The sequence below is a fragment of the Pongo pygmaeus genome, chromosome 1, assembly GCF_028885625.2.
Source record: "Pongo pygmaeus isolate AG05252 chromosome 1, NHGRI_mPonPyg2-v2.0_pri, whole genome shotgun sequence".
Taxonomy (NCBI): domain Eukaryota; kingdom Metazoa; phylum Chordata; class Mammalia; order Primates; family Hominidae; genus Pongo; species Pongo pygmaeus.
The window spans coordinates 108,707,410-108,728,777 of record NC_072373.2 but is presented as its reverse complement, the minus strand read 5'-3'; the positions used below and the strand labels follow the sequence as shown (position 1 = coordinate 108,728,777).

General features: G+C 47.6%; 3 protein-coding genes across 6 annotated transcripts in view; 1 reads left to right on the top strand and 2 right to left on the bottom strand.

The window, feature by feature from the left end:
- LOC129015142 (neuroblastoma breakpoint family member 11-like) overlaps positions 1 to 21,368 on the bottom strand; it is a 2,260,169-nt gene that overhangs the window by 480,534 nt on the left and 1,758,267 nt on the right.
- On the bottom strand, positions 166 to 5,400 carry ANKRD34A (ankyrin repeat domain 34A). Of its 4 annotated transcripts, none has more exons than XM_063664112.1 (6): positions 5,105 to 5,400; positions 4,059 to 4,286; positions 3,564 to 3,768; positions 3,177 to 3,384; positions 3,011 to 3,074; positions 166 to 2,635 (listed from the first exon to the last, which is right to left on the bottom strand). In XM_063664112.1, the coding sequence occupies exon 6, from the start codon at positions 2,513 to 2,515 to the stop codon at positions 1,025 to 1,027; it is 1,491 nt and encodes a 496-aa protein (XP_063520182.1). In that variant the 5' UTR covers positions 2,516 to 2,635; positions 3,011 to 3,074; positions 3,177 to 3,384; positions 3,564 to 3,768; positions 4,059 to 4,286; positions 5,105 to 5,400; the 3' UTR covers positions 166 to 1,024. The 4 variants fall into 4 exon arrangements, with proteins under 4 accessions (XP_063520182.1, XP_054308866.1, XP_054308857.1 ...); XM_054452891.1 differs by lacking the exon at positions 3,011 to 3,074 and having other exon boundaries at positions 5,105 to 5,234; positions 5,328 to 5,400; XM_054452882.1 differs by lacking the exon at positions 3,011 to 3,074 and having other exon boundaries at positions 4,934 to 5,391.
- On the top strand, positions 5,360 to 19,657 carry POLR3GL (RNA polymerase III subunit GL). Its single transcript, XM_054453290.2, has 8 exons — positions 5,360 to 5,518; positions 15,623 to 15,789; positions 16,108 to 16,237; positions 17,891 to 17,959; positions 18,294 to 18,350; positions 18,588 to 18,661; positions 18,793 to 18,906; positions 19,172 to 19,657. Exons 2-8 carry the CDS (start codon positions 15,664 to 15,666, stop codon positions 19,256 to 19,258), a joined length of 657 nt encoding a protein of 218 aa, XP_054309265.1. The 5' UTR covers positions 5,360 to 5,518; positions 15,623 to 15,663; the 3' UTR covers positions 19,259 to 19,657.

Sequence of the window (21,368 nt, the reverse complement as noted above, 5' to 3'; positions counted from 1 at the left end):
ACAGGACACTTGCCTTTTCTCTACAGAAAAGCTGGTTTCTTGGAAAGAAGGTGGCTGGAACGGCCAAGTATCCCTTGGATAATTATAGCTGTAAGTTAGTATTACCCTCCCTCCCCATTCCTCATTCCCCATACCCACACCTCCAGGCAGAAGTGACAAAACAGAGACTTCTGAACACATTTATTTGATATGTCAAGTGGAGAGAGGAGTGATTTAGGGTTTCTCCCCACTTCTACCTGTGGGGGTGTTCATAAGCTCAGACAGACAGAAGAGCAGCTTAGAGCCCATGACCCACCCCCTGGGAAAATGAGACAATCTGTTGTAGTTGTTGGAGGAACAGGGTGGGAATAAAAAGCAGGAAGTTGAGAAGTGAAGTTGAGAGCAGTAAAGACAGCAGCAGAATTGAGGCTGGGGGTTGCTGCAGGAACCCCCAAGAAGAGTGAAAAAGATATCCTGAAAAGTGGTTGGGGTTGGAAGCAGGGTGTGAATAAGGAGCCAGGCCTGGAGAAAGAAGCAAGACCTGCAGAATGGGCTGGGATGTTCACGGAGAGAGTAGAGTGTGCAAAATCATGATAGGCTGTGTTGCAGGGCATACAGGGAAAGCAAGGGATTGCTTCTGCAGGAGGGCAAAGACATCGGAGACTGCCCATAAGTAAGGGTTCCCTACTGCTTCTGAACAAATGCAAGAGAGTTTAGGACCCTAGCCCTGTGTGTTTATTGATGTGCTGTGCCTGTAGGTACACAAGTAATCCCATATGCACGTGAAATGACCAGGGCATGAATACATGTGTGTATATACCCAGTAAATAGAGTACTTATTCTTTCTTGCTAATAAAAGTACTTATTCTTTCTTGCTAATAAGAGTACTGTGCTTATGGACACATGTTTAACCATGTGTGGGTGCACTGTGCACCCATGAGCACATGCAAGAGATCCCTATGTTCGTGGTGTGTGTGTGAGCTGGTTCTCCCACCTATCCCATTAAGGTCTTAATCCCCAACCTCCTTGGCTCCTCTCACTCCTCTCAGCGCCCTGGCTCCCCAGGCCCACCTAGACTCTGGAAGCTCCCTAGCAGGCGGATCTGCTCAGTCTGCATGGAGTGGCGTCTCACCAATTTGCGCTTGGTCCTGGGAGAGCCTGGCGCCCCGGCATAAGGAGGGGCAGGCAACGAAGGCGCCCGACCTCCGGGTTGTGGGCGAATGTCAGGGATGGGAGGGTGGGGACTGACGTTGAGAGGGGGTAGGAAACCCGGCCGCGTTTGCGAGATGTGGTCCAGGAGCAACGTCCCCGAGCCCCTCCGCTCCAACAGCCCCGGACTCCGCCTCCGTCCGCTTAGCGGAGATACTGCCCCTGGCAGACTCTCCTGGGACTGGCGCGGAGAGGGAGCCGAGCCGGCTGGAGGGAGGGTCAACGGGGAGGCGCTGTATCGGCGGCGCTCCAGGGACAGGCGGCTGGACTCAGGCGAATCAGGGCAAAGGTGTCCAGGGGTGTCGAGCTCCACTGGCTCCATGCGGCTCAGTTTCTGCCTCAGCCCTGAAGGGGGACCAGACTCCTGAGCTTCTGGTGCTGTGTTTCGACGAGAGAGAGGACCCGCGCTAGTCACTTTCTCCGCCCATGGGGGCGGGTCCTCAGGGCCTTCGGTGCTGTGACGTCGGGAAAGACGGGGTCGACCGGTCAGGGTCAGGCCATTGAATTCGGCAGTCAAGCGCTCGATCCCCGGTCTCCCTTCGGTGGGTGGGACTGGTTGAGGAGGGGCCACTAGGCCCCAGGGCTCGGAGTTGAGCCTTTTGAGTGGTTTTGGGGGATGGCGTGGTGGTTTGGGGAGCGGCTCGGAAGGGGATGGGTCATCGGGGGGCTTAGGAAGAGGGAATTCAAATACGTCCCGCTTCTCCTCTTCTTCCTGGGCGCGAGGGGATAACATCCCACGCCCTCCTCCTCCTGCGGTCTGCAGTTGGATTTCCGAAGGCGAAGTGCAGACCCCCGGGCTAGGAGAGGCGGGAGCAGGGTCCTCCACCCCTGGGGATGGTGGAGAATTGAGATACTGCCGGGTCTTCTTGGTGCCCGAGGGCGAGGTATCGGTGGTGATGATGATGACCTCCGTGCCCTTGGCCTTGCAGGCGTCCAGCAGTGTGGCAAGGGTCTCGCGGTCCCCGCGGTCCAGGGCGTGGACAAGAGCCGAGGCGCCCGCGTGATCTCGGACTGAGGGGTCTGCGCCGTGGGCAAGGAGCAGCGAGGCCACCGCGGCGCCCCCACCCCCGGCGCAAGCGTGCATGAGCGCCGTGCGCCCTAATCGGTCTGCGATATTGGGGTCCGCGCCTTGCTCCAGAAGGTAGCGTACCATGCGTGCCTTGTTCTGGGGGTCGTCGTAGCGGGCCCGACAGGCTGCCATTAGCGCAGTCTCCCCCTGCGCATCACCCTCATTCACGTAGGCGCCTCCCTCCAGAAGCAAACGGGCCAAGCGTAGCTTACCCTGACCCACCGCCCGAAGAAGAGCGTGGCCCTCGGTGTGCAACATAGCTGCGGCTGGGGCGAGGGCACAGCTGGAGCCGGGACTGAGACCTGCCGAGGATGACTAGGGGTATGGGGAGGGGGAGTGGCTGGCAGAGGCCTGAGGTCTCAGTGACGAAGCCGATCCCTGCAAGAGAGACATCTTATTGATAGATTCGGCAGGGAAACTGAGGCACCGATGCAGGGACCCAGCGTGGGGTGGGGGAGACCTTCACGGCATACAGTCCTTCCTCTAACTCATGCCTTTCAGCCGGCCCTTCCCCCGCAGCGCATGCCTGAGGAGGTGGGAAGGGTGCACCCGCACTGAAGGGCTAGCGCGCGTGCAAATGCGTTCGTGCACGCGCAGGGATGTCCGCACCCCTACCCTCACCCCATGGCTTATCAGACCTTTCCTCTATCCCCCTTTTCTTATCTACACTTGGGATCCCCCTTTCTAGGATGCTGAACGCCACCCACCCACATACATGCACCCTACAGTCACACATGTATTCTCATTCCTAACCTGTTTTAGCTTGCCACAACCCCAAAAATCGAGTGGGGGGAGGGAAGCAGCCTGCATTTGAGACCTAAAACGGGTGGAGGGAGAATTGGGGGGTTCTTTTGCCCCTGCGATATTCCCCATCACTCCTTGCTCTTTCCCCTCCCAGGCTGTGCGCCCAGATAGATACCTGAATGTCCGCAGAATCTCCGCCTGGCCAGGATTGGGGCCGTGGCCACGGGGCAGCCGAGGTGGCGGAGCCAGGTTCTTGGGCACCCGCATGGCGTGGAGGGGGGGCACCCGGATTCCCTTGGTGTCAGTATCTGCGACCCGGCGCCGGATCCTGGTCCCTCCTCCCGGAGCGCCCCGGGCACAGCGCCGGCTCGGGAGGAGAGAAGCTGGCGGAGGGGGGGAGGGGGGCGGAGCTCTGCTGTGCTATTTGTAGCCTAGGCTCTGCGGGTGGGGGCGTCAGGCACCAAACTGCTCCCCCACTCATGCACACATAAACCCTCAAAAACCCAGAGGCTCCAATCCTGACTTCCTTTTCTCAGCCAACCTCCCCTCAGCCCCAACAAACCTAAGTGTTCCTTAGGGGACTCCTCCGCGACCCAGACAGGGACCATCATCCAGATTCTTCGCTGAGATTCAGCAGATCCCCATTCTCCGCACTTGGTGTGTTTATGCGCTCCTGTGCGCCAGACCTGACCTGCCACACACGGCACATGGCACACTGTGCAAGAAAGGTGTAGAAAGGCTTTTTGGATCCACAGCCGGTGTCCATACTGTGCAAAGAGAGGCAAGAGATGTGGCTTTCTTCCTGTAGTTTAATTGTGAAGGAGAGCACGGTCCAGCCTGGAGTCGGACACAGATACACCCCCGCCCCATCTCTCAAAAACGGAACACCCATCGCAGAGAAACTTGGACCTCAGCTCCCTTATATAGACCTCTTAGATAAGTATGAGGAGGGTGGATATGGTGGCACTTTTAGATAGGGCAAGGGACATTCCCAGGTGCCTCCACCCCGTATTATTGCGGGCAGGGAGATAGGAAAGGGGCAGGAAGAAGAGCGAACCTTGTAATACACTCTCTCGCATTGCATCTCTTTAATCTCAGTCTTGCTTAGACGTCTTATTTTTTCCATCTTGCTTGAAGATCTCTGTCTGAAACATTCCTTTTATCTTCTCTCTTCCTATCTGTCTGTTGGTCTCTCACACTGTCTCTGCCTCTCCTTGCCACCTGCCCTGTCTCCATGGTTACCATAGCTTCCATCCACATATTTTAGGAATGAGTTTGTGTCCAGCTGGAAGGCACCAAGGGAAGTGGGAGAAAAAGAAAAATCCTAAGGATTTAAAAAGTTCACTCAAGGTCCTGAGCTAATTCAGAGGCTGGAGTCCCCCCAGATGCAAGATACTGAAAATAATGTTCCCAGGGATGGGAGAGAGAGAGAAATATTTGCAGGAAGCTACCCATTTTTACTAGTTATTTCTTGGACACGTGTCAACTATGTGCCATGTGCTTTACATACACTATTTTCAATCCTCACAACTCTATAAGATAGGAACTATCATCTTCTTGTTACAGATGAGGAAACAGACTTAATAAGGTTGAGCAAGCTCTCCAAAGCTTCACAGCTATGTTTCTGTCCTATGGCAAAGACTGGGCGCTTGCCACTACACCTACAGCCTCCCAGTCTACAGGCCATTTTCTCTGACATCTGGGATGTTCTTCTTGACTAACTCCTAGATTTCATCTCCATTCTGAACGCTTTCTCCCTTGTTTCTGTTTTCTGTGAAAATAGGACTCCTCCTTCCACTCTGCTGGCTTTCCCAAGGAGCTCGCAGGAAGTGGAAAGTAGTGGAAAATGCAGAAAAAGCTGGGCTCCTGCCCTGTCTCCCCAACCCTGGTACTCTGATCCCAAATCCTTCCTTTCTCAAATCCTCTGCCCACCTTCTCACAGACACGGCAGCAACCCACAGAAAAACATTTTTAGAAAAGAAGTATCCATTGGTGGTGTTGGAGAGAGGCAATGTATGATTGAAAGGAAGCCTGGAGTAATGGAGAGACCAAGCTGTGAAGCTAGAGTCACAAAAAGACCGATCCCTAAAGAGCAGCTTTTACAGGGGTTCATATCTCCGTAGGCCCTCTCCTCCTTTGGCCTCTCTGTAGGGGCTCCCTCAACACGGTCCCTCGATGAGATATGAGTGTCACGTTCCCTCGGTGAACTCTCGCCGGCTAGTGGCTCCTTCATCTGGAGTGAGAGCGGAAATAAGTGACCCCAGGTGATTCTGCAACCCCCATCTCTCTCTGCGACCCGCTTCGCAAGCTTCGGTTCCGGGATTACTCTCTCCCTCCCTCCTTCTCTTCCTAGTCTTCAAGAGGGCGGACTTCCCTCCTCGGCTTCTCCTGCATTGGCCGAGAAAACTCACCAATAGGGAGCTCCGGGAGGCGGGCTTAGAACGCCACCGACTCGAGGAAGCCCAGTACATTTCAAGTTGGCCGCGGCTTGGGCTCCGCGCGGGGGAGGGGCAGCAGGTAAGGCTTGACCTGGTTCGGTCCGACACTTGCCAAACTTGTTCATCCCGGCCAGGCTGCGAGATAGACAACGGTTTCCGTCAGGTTGTTGGATCAGCCCCCTTCTGACTCCCTACCGTTTCTCCCTTGGGCTCCCATTTCTGTATTGATTGTATACTAGAGAATGGTAGTTTTCTATTGCGCATGGGGAGAGACATTAAAGCAGAAAACGAGACAGCCTCTTGTACCTCTTTGCTATAGCATCAACTTCCCCCTAATCTATTAATATTATCCCAAGAGCCTGACAAACTCCTGTTATCTATGAAGACTAGCTGAAATGCTACCTGTAGTTTTCCTGGGCCGCCTTTCTTGCAAAATGAATTGTTCCCCCGTCTACGATAGCGTTTTGTGTATACCTTTATTAGGCCACTTAGTGCACTCTCTCTCTTTAACGTTTCTATGCCTTTTAGAATAGAAGGTTTTGTAGGACAGGTGCTAGTAGTTAATATATAGTGCCCAATAAATGTTAGTTAAATAGAATTGATTTCTGGTAACTAGCACTCTTTTTGGGGAGGCAGAATTTAAACTCCTAACATAACTAGGGAACAATACAAGACAATACAGTATGTAATTAAGAGCCATTAAATTAGTGGTTCATAATATACGTGTTTCATAATTGTTTCTACAATCTAGAGAAGGAAGAAAGCAAGGAGAACTGGAATGGTGAGGGGAGGCTTTATGGATCACAAGGTCTCAAGTTTGGAAAGGCCCATAGAAATAATGTATTTATTCATTCAACAAATATTTATTGAGCACCTACTATATGCCAGACACAATGCTAAATCATGCTGATCATAGGGAATCCTCTACTAGAGCCATGCATCCTTCTTACAAACCCTATTTAGTAAATTTTTACCCAGCTTCTATGTAAACATCTTTAGTAAGGGAACTCTCTTATCTCTCTTGTAGGTCATTCCATTTTTTGATACCTGTTCTTTAGTCAATATCCAACAAATATTCTAAATAAGAACTATATAGCTAAAGGAAATGCATTCCACACTTCCACTGTAAAAGAGGGAAATCTGGCTGGGCACGGTGGCTCATGCCTGTAATCCCAGCACTTTGGGAGGCCAAGGCGGGCGGATTGCCTGAGGTCGGGAATTGGAGACCAGCCTGACCAACATGGAGAAACTCTATCTCTACTAAAAATACAAAAATTAGCTGGGCGTGTTGGTGCATGCCTGTAATCCCAGCTAATGGGGAGGCTGAGGCAGGAGAATCATTTGAACCCAGGAGGCGGAGGTTGCAGTGAGCTCAGATCGCACCATTGCACTCCAGCCTGGGCAACAAGAGCAAAACTCAGTCTCAAAAAAAAAAAAAAAAAGAAGGGAAATCTGTCCTTTTACAGTGGAATTGGTAGCATTCTTAAAGGCAAGCCATTTCTGGCTGGGCATGGTGGCTCATGCCTGTAATTCCAGCACTTTGGGAGGCTGAGGTAGGCAGATCACTTTAGCCCAGGAGTTCAAGACCAGTCTAGGCAACATGACAAAACCCTGTCTCTACAAAAACTACAAAAATATAGCCAAGCATGGTGTCTCAGGCCTGCAGTTCCAGCTGCTCAGGAGGCTGAGGTGGGGAGTTGCTTGAGCTGGAGAAGTCGAGGCTGCAGTGAGCCAAAATTGCCACTGCACTGCACTTCAGCCTAAGCGACAGAGCAAGAACTTGTCTCAAAAAAAAAAAAAAAAAAAAAAAGAGGCCGGGCGTGATGGCTCATGCCTGTAATCCCAGCACTTTGTGAGGCCGAGGCGGGTGGATCACGAGGTCAGGAGTACAAGACCAGCCTGACCAACATGGAGAAACCCCATCTCTACTAAAAATACAAAAAAAATTAGCCAGGCATGGTGGCACATGCCTGTAATCCCAGCTACTCGGGGGGCTGAGGCAGGAGAATCACTTGAACCCCGGGAGGTGGAGGTTGCGGTGAGCTGAGATCACGCCATTGCACTCCAGCCTGGACGACAAGAGCAAAACTGCCTCAAAAAAAAAAATAATAATAAAAAGAACATAAATAAATAAAATGGGTATTTTTTAACCATTAATTTGTTGTTAGATTGTTTCAGTTATTTCAGAATTTTTGCTACCATAAATAGCTCTTTGATGAATATCCTTTTACTTATATCTGTGACTGTATATCTGTTGATGTCTTTGGAATATATTTTTAAAGTGGGATTGCTGGATTAGGGATATAAACATTTCAAAGGCTGTTGATTTAAGTGGACAAATTGCTCCCCTTGAAATATTATGTTTATAGTCCTTCCAGTGAGGTATGAGAGTGTCCATTTGAAAAAAAACTCATGACAGCCTGCTTATTATTTAAATCTTTGTCACTTTCATAGGTGAAGAGTGGTTTTATTGGCCATTCTCTCTCCCTTTTTTTTTTTTTTTTTTGAGACAGAATCTTGCTCTGTTGCCCAAGCTGGAGTGCAGTGGTGAGATCTTAGCTCACTGCAACCTCCACCTCCTGGGTTCAAGTGATTCTCATGCCTCAGCCTCCTGAGTAGCTGGAATTAAAGATGTGTACCACTGTGCCTGGCTAATTTTTTGTATTTTTAGTAGAGACAGGGTTTCTCTATGTTGCCCAGGCTGGTCATTCACTCCTGGCCTCAAGTGATCTGTCCACCTCAGCCTCCCAAAACCCTGGATTACAGGTGTGAGCCACCATGTCCAGACATGGCCATTCTCTTTGCCAGTTGCCTGTTCATGTCCTTTGCCCATTTTTTCTATTGAGACGATTTTTAAAAATTTGGATTTCCAAGATTTTAATTTAAGGGTGTTAATTTCTTGCTTTATTTATTACACATATAGCAAATTCTACACATCAGCGTGCCCCAGGCCTCAGTGCCTGAATTTCTTATTTTCTCTGTCCACATCCACTCCTTTAGGGGTCTCACCTAGTCTCATGGCTTGAAGTATTGTTTGTTTGCTGATGTCTCCACTGGAATGAAAGCTCCATTTAAACCCCGTGGGTGCAGCAAGTTTTTGTCTGTTTTGCACACTGCTATATCCATAGAATCTAGAACAGTGCCTGGCACATAGTAAGCACTCAATAAATATTTGTTGAGTAAAATGATTCTATTATTGTTATTTGTATTCCCATTTTACAGATGAGGAAACAGGTTTAGAGACAATAAATAAATTACCAGAGTTTTGTAGCTAGGAAATTGAACTGGGATTCAAAACCATATTCTTAACCTCTACATGTACTGCCTTCCTTAAATTTGATGTAATTGTTAGTGTTTTTCTGTATGTTTAGTTGAAACCTGCCTCTCAGTAACTTCCACCACAATATATAGGTATGAATAATTGGGAATGAGCATAGTGTATATGAGTGTTGTTTGGAGTAAAACAGAGTACAGGGGTAAACTCTCTGGAAAGGTTGATGTTAAGGAGGAGCAGGTTGTGACTACATTATGGGAGACCTTAAGTATCCTCAAGAATTTTAACTCCATCACAATCTTAAATAGCAGAGACTCCCTGTAGATTCCTAAGATGAATGGGGCAGATGGATGGTTTATTTCGAACCTGTATTAAATAAAATTTTGTGTTCTTTTTCCCCTGCATTCTTAGAGGATCACTCATTTAATATGTAGAAATGGTGTTGAATTTGTCTAACCTCAAAGCTCATGGCCATTTATTGACTCTTCATTGCTTTGCAATCACAGCAGCTCCTATCTCCACTGCCAGAACTATATCTGTCAAGTGGAAAGATACTTAACCAGCTGGTTAGAATGTTCTCTCGTTTAAAAGGGGCTGAAGACACGGTGACAAATTCTTTTTTTTTTTTTGAGACGGAGTCTCGCTCTGTTGCCCAGGCTGGAGTGCAGTGGCATAATCTTGGCTCACTGCAACCTCTGCCTCCTGATTTCAAGTTATTCTCCTGCCTAAGCCTCCTGAGTAGCTGGTATTACAGGCGTGCACCACCACGCCTGGCTAATTTTTTGTATTTTTAGTAGAGACGGGGTTTCACTGTGTTGGTCAGGCTGGTCTTGAACTCCTGACCTCGTGATCCGCCCACCTCAGCCTCCTAAAGTGCTGGGATTACAAGCATGAGCCACCATGCCCAGCCGACAAATTCTTATTATTTCTCTAGTCTCCATGAGACATCTTCTCTCCCTTAATATGTTCTTTTCAAACAGATTGCAATTTGATATCTTAACCAACAGCCATTGTTCCCTCAATTTTTTTATGGCAGTTGGGCTTGAAACTTCCCAGATTCCTTAGATATACGTTTTTCTACCCTCTCCTAGCTACAGATTATTAATCTCATTTAGTATTCTGTTACTACATTTAAATTGTATTTATCTATTTATTTATTGAGACATGGTCTCACTCTGTTGCCCAGACTGGTGCACAGTGGTGTGATCATAGCTCACTGCAGCCTCGACCTCCTGGGCCCAAGTGATCCTTCTGCCCTGGCCTCCCAAAGTGCTGAAATTACCTCCATGAACCACCACACCTGGCCCATTAAAAAAATTTTTTTTTGAGACACAGTCTCGCTCTTTTGCCAGTCTGGAGTGCAGTGGCACCATCTCGGCTCACTGCAACCTCCGCCTCCCGGGTTCAAGCGATTCTCCTGCCTCAGCTTCCCGAGTAGCTGGGACTACAGGGGTACGCCACCATGCCCAGCTAATTTTTGTATTTTAGTAGAGACAGGGTTTCACCATGTTGACCAGGATGGTCTCGATCCCTTGACCTTGTGATCCACCTGCCTCAGCCTCCCAAAGTGCTGGGATTACAAGCATGAGCCACCATGCCCAGCCAAAAATTTTTAAATTAATATTTTAATGTTATTATAGTATTCTATTCAGTATAGAAAAAAACAAAGTATACATAACCTGGCTGGGCATGGTGGCTCATGCCTATAATCCAGCACTTTGGGAGGCCGAGGCAGGCAGATCACGAGGTCAGGAGTTTGAGACCAGCCTGGCCAACATGGCAAAACCCCGTCTCTACTAAAAATACAAAACTTAGCCGAGCATGGTGGTGGGTGCCTGTAATCCCAGCTACTCGGGAGGCTGAGGCAGGAGAATTGCTTGAACCCATAAGGTGGAGGCTGCGGTGAGCCGAGATTGCACCACTGCACTCCAGCCTGGGTGACAGAGCAAGACTCTGTCTCAAAAAAAAAAAAAAAAAAAGATACACAACTCTCCCCACCAGGAAAAATTCAAAAAAACCTCATCCTTCAAATTAACCATTGTTAATTTTTGGTACATATCCTTCTATAACAGATTTTTAATTCATATGTGTGTATGTATTTCTGACATAAATTACCTTCTACATATTATTTTTAAATATTTTTTTCACCAACTAATCTCTTGTGAATTTTGAATTGCTACTTGATTTTTGTTTTAGCTTTTTGTTTTGAGACAAGGTCTCTGTCAACCAGGGTGAGTGCAGTGACATGATCATGGCTCACTGAATCCTCTTATCTCCCGGGCTGAAGCGATCCTTCCACCTCACTCTCCCACGTAGCTGGGACTACTGGCATGTGCCACCATGCCTGGCTAATTTTTTTATTTTTTGTAGAGATGGGGTCTCACTATGTTGCCCAGGCTGGTCTCAAACTCCTGGACTTAAGTAGTCATCCCACCCCAGCCTCCCAGAGTGCTGGGATTACAGGTGTGAACCACCACGCCCAGCCTCGAGTTTTTTTTGTTTTTGTTTTTGTTTTCATTAATAGATTATATATTTTAGAACAGTTTCAGACTTACAGAAAAATTTAGCAGATAGTGCCAAGAGTTCCCATTTGTCCCAGTGCACAGTTTCCCCTATTAACATTGTAGATTGGCTGGCCGCGGTGGCTCACGCCTGTAATCCCAGCACTTTGGGAGGCTGAGGCGGGTGGATCATGAGGTCAGGAGTTCGAGACCAACCTGGCCAAGATGGTGAAACCCCGTCTCTACTAAAAATACAAAAACAAATTAGCCGGGCGCGGTGGCGGGCTCCTGTAATCCCAGATACTCGGGAGGCTGAGGCAGGAGAATCGCTTGAACCCGGGAGGCGGAGGTTGCAGTGAGCCGAGATCGCACCACTGCACTCCAACCTGGGCTACAGAGGGAGACTCCGTCTCAAAAAAAAAAAAAAAAAAAAAAAAAAAAAAAAAAAAAAAAAAAAAGGCCGGGCGCAGTGGCTCACGCCTGTGATCCAGCACTTTGGAAGGCCAAGGCGGATGGATCACCTGGTCGGGAGGTGGCGACCAGCCTGACCAACATGGAGAAACCCCCTCTGTACTAAAAAAAGTATAAAATTAGCCAGGCGTGGTGGCACATGCCTGTAATCCCAGCTACTCAGGAGGCTGAGGCAGGAGAATCACTTGAACCTGGGAGGCAGAAGTTGCAGTGAGACGAGATCGCGCCATTGTACTCCAGCCGGGCAACAACAGCGAAACTCCATCTCAAAAAAAAAAAAAAAAAAGGTAGATTAGTATATTTGTTACAATTAATGAATGAATACTGATACATTATTATTAACTAAGGTTGATACTTGATTGACATTTCTTTGGTTTTTACCTTTGCTCTTTTTCTGTACATGGATCCCATTTAGGATTCCACATTATATTTAGTTGTCACATCTCCTTAGGCTCCTCTTAAGTGTGACGGGTTTCTCAGACTTTACTGTTTTTGATGACTGACAGTTTTGAGGAGTTGGGTATATTGTAGGATGCCTTTCTGCTGGAATTTGTCTGATGTTTTTCTCTTTATTAGTGTGGGGTTATGGGTTTTTAGGAGGATGATCACAGAGGTGAAGTACCATTTTATCATATAATTTTAAGGGCACATACCGAAAACATGATTTATGAGTACTGATGCTGACCTTGGTCATCTGGTTGAAGTAGTGTTTTTCTGGTCTCTCCACTGTAAAAATATTCCTCCTGATTTCCTAAATTATATTGAATGAGGGCCGGGTGCAGTGGCTCACACCTGTAATCCCAGCGCTTTGGAAGGCCGAGGCAGGCGGGTCACGAGATCAGGAGTTCAAGACCAGACTGACCAACATGGTGAAACCCCGTCTCTACTAAAAATACAAAAATTAGCCGGGTGTAGTGGCGTGCGCCTGTAATCCCAGCTACTCAGGAGGCTGATGCAGGAGAGTCGCTTGCACCGGGAGGCAGAGGTTGCAGTGAGCTGAGATTGCGCCACTGCACTCCAGCCTGGGTGACAGAGTAAGACTCCGTCTCAAAAAAAAAAAAAAAAAAAAAAAAAAATATATATATATATATATACACACACACACATATACGTGTGTGTGTGTGTGTGTGTGTGTGTGTGTAGAGAGAGAGAGAAATTCCCTATATGCAGTCCACACATAAGAAGTGGGAAGTTATAGCCAGTGCGGTAGCTCACGCCTGAATCCCAGCCCTTTGGGAGGCCGAGGTGGGTGGATCACCTGAGGTTGGGAGTTCGAGACCAGCCTGACCAACATGGAGAAACCCCGTCTCTACTAAAAATACAAAATTAGCCGGGCGTGGTGGCACATGCCTGTAATCCCAGCTACTTGGGAGGCTGAGGCGGGAGAATCACTTGAACCTGGGAGGTGGAGGTTGCAGCGAGCCAAGATCGTGCCATTGTACTCCAGCCTGGGCAATAAGAGCGAAACTCCATCTCAAAAAAAAAAAAAGTGGGGAGTTATGCTCCCCTGCTCCCTTTTAGGATGGAATGTCTACATATTTTATTTGGAATTCTACATGAGAGATTTGTCTTTTTTCCCCCATATAAATAAATTCAGTCATTTATTTATATCACTGTGGACTCACAGATATTTATCTTATACTTTGGGGTTATAATCTAATACTGCTTTATTTATTTTGTTCCTCAAATTGTTTCAGCTTTGGCCATTGGGAACTTTTTCAGTTGGCTCTTATGTCCCTTTGACATAGCCTCATCAATATGTTTTTTTTTTATTTTTTTTCTGGTTTTTGTTTGTTTTTCGTTTGTTTGTTTTTCGTTTGTTTGAGACAGAGTCTTTACTCTGCCACCCAGGCTGGAGTGCAAGTGGTGCAATCATGACACTGCAGCATCAACCTCCCCGGCTCAAGCGATCCTTCCCAGTAGGGAAGGATCACCCAGTGACCACGGGTGCATGCCACCATGCCTGGCTAATTTTTGTATTTTTTGTAAAGATGAGGTTTTGCCCTGTTGTCCAGACTGGTCTCAAACTCCTAGGGCTCGAGTGACCTGCCTGCTCCAGCCTCTCAAAGTGCTGGGATTACAGGAATGAGCCACTGCACCCAGCTAACCCCATCAATATGTGAGTGTGGTTGTTGTTTTGAGCACTTCCTTACTTTTTGGCACCTCACGATGCTCTAGACTCATCTTGTATATTTCCTACCCTGTCCTAGAATCAGCTAGTAGTCCAGGGAGCCCTGGTTCCTTTTATTGGAAAATTGTATTAGAAACCAAGATCTGGGTGCTAGGTGTGCTCATTGCTACTGGGATATCATTTCTCTCAAGTTTTCTTTTCATCTGGTGATTTTATTCCCCCATCCTAGCTGCCTCTGACTGGTTCCTCAGGATTGATGATAAGAGACAGAGTGAAAATTCAGTAGAAGGAGAAACTTTGGATTCATCAGTGTTGATCACAGTGGAATATACTGTCTTGGGGGAGAATGGATACCATCTCTTTAGGGAAATGCCACCAAAAGCTGAATAACAATTCACAAAGTAGGGTCAGGGGTGGTGACTCACACCTGTAATCCCAGCACTTTGGGAAGCCCAAGCAGGTGGATCACTTGAGTCCAGGAGTTCGAGACCAGCCTGGGCAACATGGTGAAACCCTGTCTCTACAAAAAATACAAAAATTAGTCAGGCTTGGTGGCACATGCCTGTAGTCCCAGCTACTCAGGAGGCTGAGGCAGGAGGATCACTTGAGCCTGGGAGGCAGAGGTTGCAGTGAGCCAAGATTGTACCACTGCACTCCAGCCTGGGCAACAGAGTGAGACTCTGTCTCAAAAAAAAAAAAAAAAAAAAAAAAAAAAAGACACACACACACCAAACAACAACAAAACAATTTACAGAGTGAAGTCCTGCACTGGGAGGGGTTTAGACTAGATGACCTCTATAAGGGTCCTCCCAATTCTAAGATTCTATGCTTCCAAGTGGTGTTTAAAAAGATCAATTTGGCCTCTCGCGGTGGCTCATGCCTGTAATCCCAGCATTTTGGGAGGCTGAGACAGTTGGATCACTTGACATAATGAAATCCTGTCTCTTAAAAAAAAAAAAAAAAAAAAGAGCCAGGCATGGTGGCACACACCTGTAGCTCCAGCTACTTGGGAGGCTAAGGCAGGAGGATCACCTGAGCCCAGGAGGTTGAGGCTGCAGTGAACCATGATCACACCATGGCACTCCAGCCTGGATGACAGAAAGAGACCTTATCTCAAATAAAATAAAATAAAAAGATCAATTTGATTGTAATGTCTCTTTTCCCCTGGTTGACAATGAAATTGATGACTCATCCCTGTGCTCCCACAGTGCCTGACACACTATCGTTTTCATGGTAGACGATTAATAAATGTTTTGCCAAATGCATTGCATTGGATTGAATTGGGGCCTGGTCGGGTTTGGAAGGCCAGAGATAGAAAGAATTCAAAGGTATATGTAGAAATGCAGTTAGTGGCTGGGCATAGTGGCTCATGCCTGTAATCCCAGCACTTTGGGAGGCTGAGGCAGGAGGATCTTGAGCCCAGGGGTTCGAGGCTAGAGTGAGCTGTGATTGCACCATTGCACTCAACCCTGGGTGACAGAGCATCTCTAAAAATAAAAATAAAGAAATGCAGATAGAGATAAACATCAAATTGTCTTAGGGATGTAGAGTTTTGTCCAAGGGTTTCAGTACTTTCTCCTTTGTGCTAACCTATATTGTAATTATCTGACCTGTTTGGAGGACCATGTCTCATTCATGTTTATATTTCCAGAAATTCTCTCTCTGACACTGTGCCTTCTCAGTCAAAATTTGTTGAATGACATTAACTTTTCATGTCCCAGAGATAAAAGATTGAATGTCTTGTACCTTCTTGGCTTCCTGTCCATTCTACTACATTTTTTTTCTCTTTGTTTTTGTCTTTATCAGGTTTTTTCACTGGATCTCTGAATACCGAGGCCCCCTCCACCATGGCCAGCCGGGGTGGGGGCCGGGGTCATGGCCGGGGCCAGTTGACCTTCAACATGGAGGCCGTGGGCATTGGGAAAGGGGATGCTTTGCCCCCACCCACCCTGCAGCCTTCTCCACTCTTCCCTGTGAGTCTCTCCACTCCTTTCCCAGACTCTCATGTGCCCCTGGCTGACTGTACATGATTCTGAATTCCTCCTGGACCATCATAAAACCATCCTCGCCTTGGCCCTCTCTGTCTCTATACTCCCAATGCACAGGGATGTTTTGCAGGCAAAGAAGTGTCCACCTTTACTTCTCCCCAGCTTTCAAAATAATATGTTACTCCCCCCATTCTCGTTTGGCCCTCTGCTCAGTGGGAGTGTTAGATTAAATTGGGAGGAGGGGTCTTCCTAAATTTGTACTAGCATTTTCTCCCTGAACTGACCACGCCCCTGCCTCTTTAGCCCTTGGAGTTTCGCCCAGTACCTTTGCCCTCAGGAGAGGAAGGGGAATATGTCCTGGCACTGAAGCAGGAGCTACGAGGAGCCATGAGGCAGCTCCCCTACTTCATCCGGCCAGCTGTCCCCAAGAGAGGTCAGTTGGAATGCTAGCATCATATTCTGAGTGCCTTCCATGGGGAGTGCCCTGTGCTCAGCACCACTGGGAGCCAGAAAGGCACAGGAAGCATACTATCTAACTGGGGAGATCATAATAGTTACTCCTGCATCTGAAATGCATTATAGTATTCATGGTTTGTTTTGAGTCTCATGATAGTCTTGGGACAGCAGGAGGTTAAATATTAAAATCCCATTTCACGTGTATAAGTAGGGGGATGTATTTTCTAAAAAATTATATATTTTTTATTTTTTTGTAAAATAGAGGTGGGGTGTCCTTATGTTGCCCAGGCTGGTCTTGAACTTCTGGGCTCAAGAGATTCTCCTGCCTTGGCCTCCCAAAGTGCTGGGATTACAGGCATGAGCCACTGCGCCTAGCAAAATTTTTAACAATCTGGATGTTATAAGCACCAACCAATAAGAGAATACTGAAATCCTGATTTCTTATTCCCTAGCATACTTTCCACTGCACCATGCTATTTCTTAATACAGCCATGCCTTTGTACTAAGGGACAGAAAAAAATAAAATCATCATGGCCGGGTGCGGTAGCTCATGCCTGTAATGGCCAGCACTTTGGGAGGCTGACATGGGTGGATCACTTGAGGCCAGGAGTTTGAGGCCAGCCTAGCCAATATGGTGAAACCCTGTCTCTACTAAAAGTATAAAAATTAGCCAGGCACGGTGGTGTGTGCCTGTGGTCTCAGCTACTCGGGAGGCTGAGGCTGAGGCACGAGAATCGCTTGAACCTGGGAGGTGGAGGTTGCAGTGAGCTGAGATCTTGCCACTGCACTCTAGCCTGGGTGACACAGCAAGACTCTGTCTCAAAAAAAAAAAAAAAAAAAAAAAAGGCCAGGTGTGGTGGCTCACACCTAGAATCCCAGCACTTTGGGAGGCTGAGGTGGGCAGATCACGAGGTCAGGAGTTCAAGACCAGCTTGGCCAACACAGTGAAACCCTGTCTCTACAAAAAATACAAAAAAATTAGCCAGGCCTGGTGGCAGATCCTGTAATCCAAGCTGCTTGGGAGGCTGCGGCAAGAATTGCTTGAACTTGGGAGGCGGAGGCTGCAGTGGGCTGAGATCGTGGCACTGCACTCCAGCCCAGGCGACAGTGCGAGATTCTGTCTGAAAAAAAAAAAAATCATAATTTTGGGTGGAAAAGGAACAGGTTAGACGAGTGATAAGGGGCCAGGCGCAGTAGTTCACGCCTGTAATCCCAGCACTTTGGGAGGCCGAGGTGGGTGGATCACGACGTCAGGAGATTGAGACCATCCTGGCCAACATGGTGAAACCCCGTCTCTACTAAAAATACACAAATTAGCCAGGCGTGATGGTATGCGCCTGTAGTCCCAGCTACTCAGGAGGCTGAGGCAGGAGAATCGCTTGAACCTGGGAGGTGGAGGTTGCAGTAAGCTGAGATTGCACCACTGCACTCCAGCCTGAGTGACAGAGCGAGACTCTGTCTCAAAAAAAAAAAAAAAAAAGTGATAAGGTCCTCACTGAAGCTGACCCCCTGGGCTCTGGGTTTGGGGTAAGGAAACAGATAATTCCTGAGTATTGAGAGGGCTGGACTCTCAGGAACAGTCCTGTTCTGGGTCTCTGAAGGATAAAACTTTGACCCTTCCACCCCTCAGATGTGGAGCGTTATTCAGACAAATATCAGATGTCAGGTCCGATTGACAATGCCATCGATTGGAACCCTGGTAGGTGATGGGCCCTTTCATTGACTGCCCTTCTTTCAAATGCATGAGATGCTTCAAGCCATTCCCACCACGCCCATGTCCCCACCCCATTCCCCGATCCAGGATCTGCAAGCTAGAGCCTTAGTTATGGTCCAACACACTCAGATTCTACCTGAAAAAGCTATTAGTTCCCACTACTCAGGAGATATCCAAGCCACAGTTTTGTTCTGAACAACTTTGACCCAGCCCCTTCCTTCCTCTCCTTTAAAACCCTCACCCCTCTTTAAAACCAGTCAGTATTCACTGGAGACCCCAGGCAGGGTCCTATTGACATTTACATTCTCACTATTCCCAGATTGGCGGCGTCTACCCCGGGAGCTAAAGATCCGAGTGCGGAAGCTACAGAAGGAACGTGAGTGTATCTGGAAAAAGGAGGGAGAAGAGAGGTTTCCTTCATCAGCCTGAGGGCGGAGGCTGCTGCTGGTCTCACCTTCCATCCCAGTTCCTATACCCAATCTACCAAGTGTTGTTGCTAGATGTCATAGTGGCCACATGAGGGCAGCAGAGTGACATGTTCTTTGCATGAGGATGGGCTATAAAGCTGGCAAAATTTGCTCTCTGATGGTTCACCTTTTGATCCCTCCACCAGGGATTACAATTCTGCTCCCCAAGAGGCCCCCTAAGACCACAGAAGATAAGGAGGAAACAATACAGAAACTAGAGGTGAGGAGGAAATGTACATAGAGACCTCCTGAGCCCTGGATCCATTCCCTCTCTCTTGGCCCATGTGTGCCTCAATTTTTCCCTTCTGTGAACTGAACCTGAGTTTCTATTCCTATTCATCCCCACATGAGACCCTGGAGAAGAAGGAAGAAGAAGTAACTTCAGAGGAGGATGAGGAGAAAGAAGAAGAAGAAGAGAAGGAAGAGGAGGAAGAAGAAGAGTATGATGAAGAAGAACACGAAGAGGTGAAGGGGACTCCTTCCACCTTAGTCCCCCTCCCTTTACCCTCTTTATACTAGGGATGCTCTCCTCAGAGGGTTGGCATGCCAACAGAGATAGTGCCCCCCAGGTTAGGGGCTTCCCTCTATTTCATCTGCCCCCCTTCTCCAAACTACAGCTGGAAGAGATGTCTTAGGCCTGGAATGGTGTGACTGGGAGGAAAGGGGTCTGGTACACAGGAAGGAAGGTGAATGCCAAATTGACTTTTACTTTTTTTTTTTTCCATTTCAGGAAACTGATTACATCATGTCATATTTTGACAATGGAGAGGACTTTGGTGGTGACAGTGATGACAACATGGACGAAGCTATATACTGAAGAATGACTCTGGACCCTCGTGTCTTTCTTTAGGATACAGAGAGTAACTCCCTATTATTTGTTTTTTCAGACAAGCAAATCATTTGGTCAGAGTTCATATAATCTGTCTGGTCCCTGGAGATGGGAATAGAGGATGATGACAATTTATTTTCTACGCTTCCCCTCCTTCCACATTTGTATCACCTTTGCTATCTTGGGGAAAGTGCAAAGGACAAACATCTCGATTGTATGAAGGAAGAAAGGAGAATTGAAAGAAGAACTGGGGTTGTTAGAGCTGAGATGACTGTACACATATCCCTGCCCAATTTGTATAGCTCTTTGTGGAGATAATTAGGGGTGGGAGCAGTTTGAAGGAGTAAGCCTGGTTTTATACTTTTAAATAAAGTGTTTTTATCTCTCTCTCTGTTGTGGGTGAGGCCTGGTGATAGAGGGCTGGAGGAATGAAGGAAATGCTTAACTAAGCAGGGTCTGGTGTGACACACTGGAGGGTTACCGCCCGCTTGTCCTTTGTCCCTTCCCTTCCACACATATTCACAATCTAGCCCAGCCAAGGAATATTCAAGGCCTCATCTGTAGGGCAATGCAAAGTAAATTGTAGAGAACAGCCTATGCCCCCTGCAGACCAGCTGACTTCTGAGCCTCTGGTCCTCAGGCCACAAGGACATGATTGTGTCTGTTCACACATGTTCACAAGGACATAGGCCCTGTCTTTCCCACACTTGACCTTGATCTTGTCCTTATTTACAAAAAATGATTACAGCTATTTTTGTGGGGAAAGGCAAGAAAACCAGGTATGAGGAGGGAGGAGGAGCTGACTTATTCACCATATTCCCTCCTCTTCCAGACCCTGCAGATGCCACTTTGAAAGGTATGTCTGTGCAGAGCAAGCCCCCCTAAATATCCTATTCTCCAGTTACAGAGACCAGTGTGTGGCTGAGTTGCAGTTTCTCTTTTGGTTCTTCCCTTTGTGGAATTTAGTTAGCCTTTCTCACTCCCTTTCTTTGGGGGAAGGGAGGTAGGCGGTGTTGTTTTACAGGAAGTAAGGAGGGTGGGGAGGAAGGGAGTGACTTAGGGACACTCACAGATCTGAGAGATGCTTTCTCGCCCACAGAGCTCTCCCTTGAGTGAGGTCACTTTCCGAGGCTCTGATTGGCTTCTGAGGAAGGCTTAGATGAGCTGATTGGTTCCAGCCACTTGACATGCAACAGTCACGGGCAAGCTGCGTGTCCAGAATAGGAACTGAATAAGAAGGCATGCTATCATAGCAACCCTACTGAGCATTTGAAAGCCGTAAGATGGGGTATAGAAGAACCTTCAAAAAATTCCCCAACTGCATTCAGGCAGGCCGACTGAATTCCCTACAGCATCAAGTGATAGAGACTGGTAATCTAAGGTTGAATATGTCTGAGCCCATTGTAAAGAATGAAGAAAGACTGTGACTCCATTGAGGGAAAGCACCTTAAAAGCTTAGTTTGGGTGTGTTAGTTAGTGTTTACATAGAAGCAATGGCAGGCGCCATGGCTCAAGCCTGTAATCCCAGAAGTTTGGAAGACTGAGGCAGGAGGATTGCTTGAAGCCAGGAGTTTGAGACCAGTCTAGGCAACAAAGCGAGTCCCTGTCTCTACAACAAAAATATTTTAAAATATTTCAAATAGCTGAGCATGGTGGCACTCCCTAGTAGTCCCAGCTACTAGGGAGGCTGAGGCAGGAGGATCCCTTGAGTCTTGGGGTTTGAGGCTGTGGTGAGCTATATGATTGCATCACCAGCCTGGGCAACAAAACTTGAACCCGTCTCTAAGAAAAGAAGAAGAGTAGAAGCAGTGAAGGAAACAGGAATAGAAACAGAGCATTCCAGAGTCATTGAGCAATTTATGATGATTGATGTGTTTCTTTTTTTAGTCCTCCTGAGGTGTTGTGTTGATTGGCAGGAAGGAGATAGGGGACCTGTAACTGGGGTTTCCCATAGCTGTACTTCAGCCTGTGATTACAGCTACGGAGAGATCAGCAAAAACAAAAGTAAAAGCTATTGAAAATTTTTCCTTTTGCATTGTTCCCTACATACACACACTAAGTCCGAACCTGGTCAATTATATGTGTCTGTGTTGGGAGC

Excerpts from the sequence above, each read along its gene's own strand:
- ANKRD34A (XM_063664112.1), bottom strand. The coding sequence starts at position 2,515 with ATGTTGCACACCGAGGGCCACGCTCTTCTTCGGGCGGTGGGTCAGGGT.
- POLR3GL (XM_054453290.2), top strand. The coding sequence starts at position 15,664 with ATGGCCAGCCGGGGTGGGGGCCGGGGTCATGGCCGGGGCCAGTTGACC. Across the intron at positions 16,238-17,890 it reads GCCAGCTGTCCCCAAGAGAG|ATGTGGAGCGTTATTCAGAC; the intron begins GTCAGTTGGAAT and ends TCCACCCCTCAG. Across the intron at positions 18,351-18,587 it reads GCGGAAGCTACAGAAGGAAC|GGATTACAATTCTGCTCCCC; the intron begins GTGAGTGTATCT and ends TCCCTCCACCAG.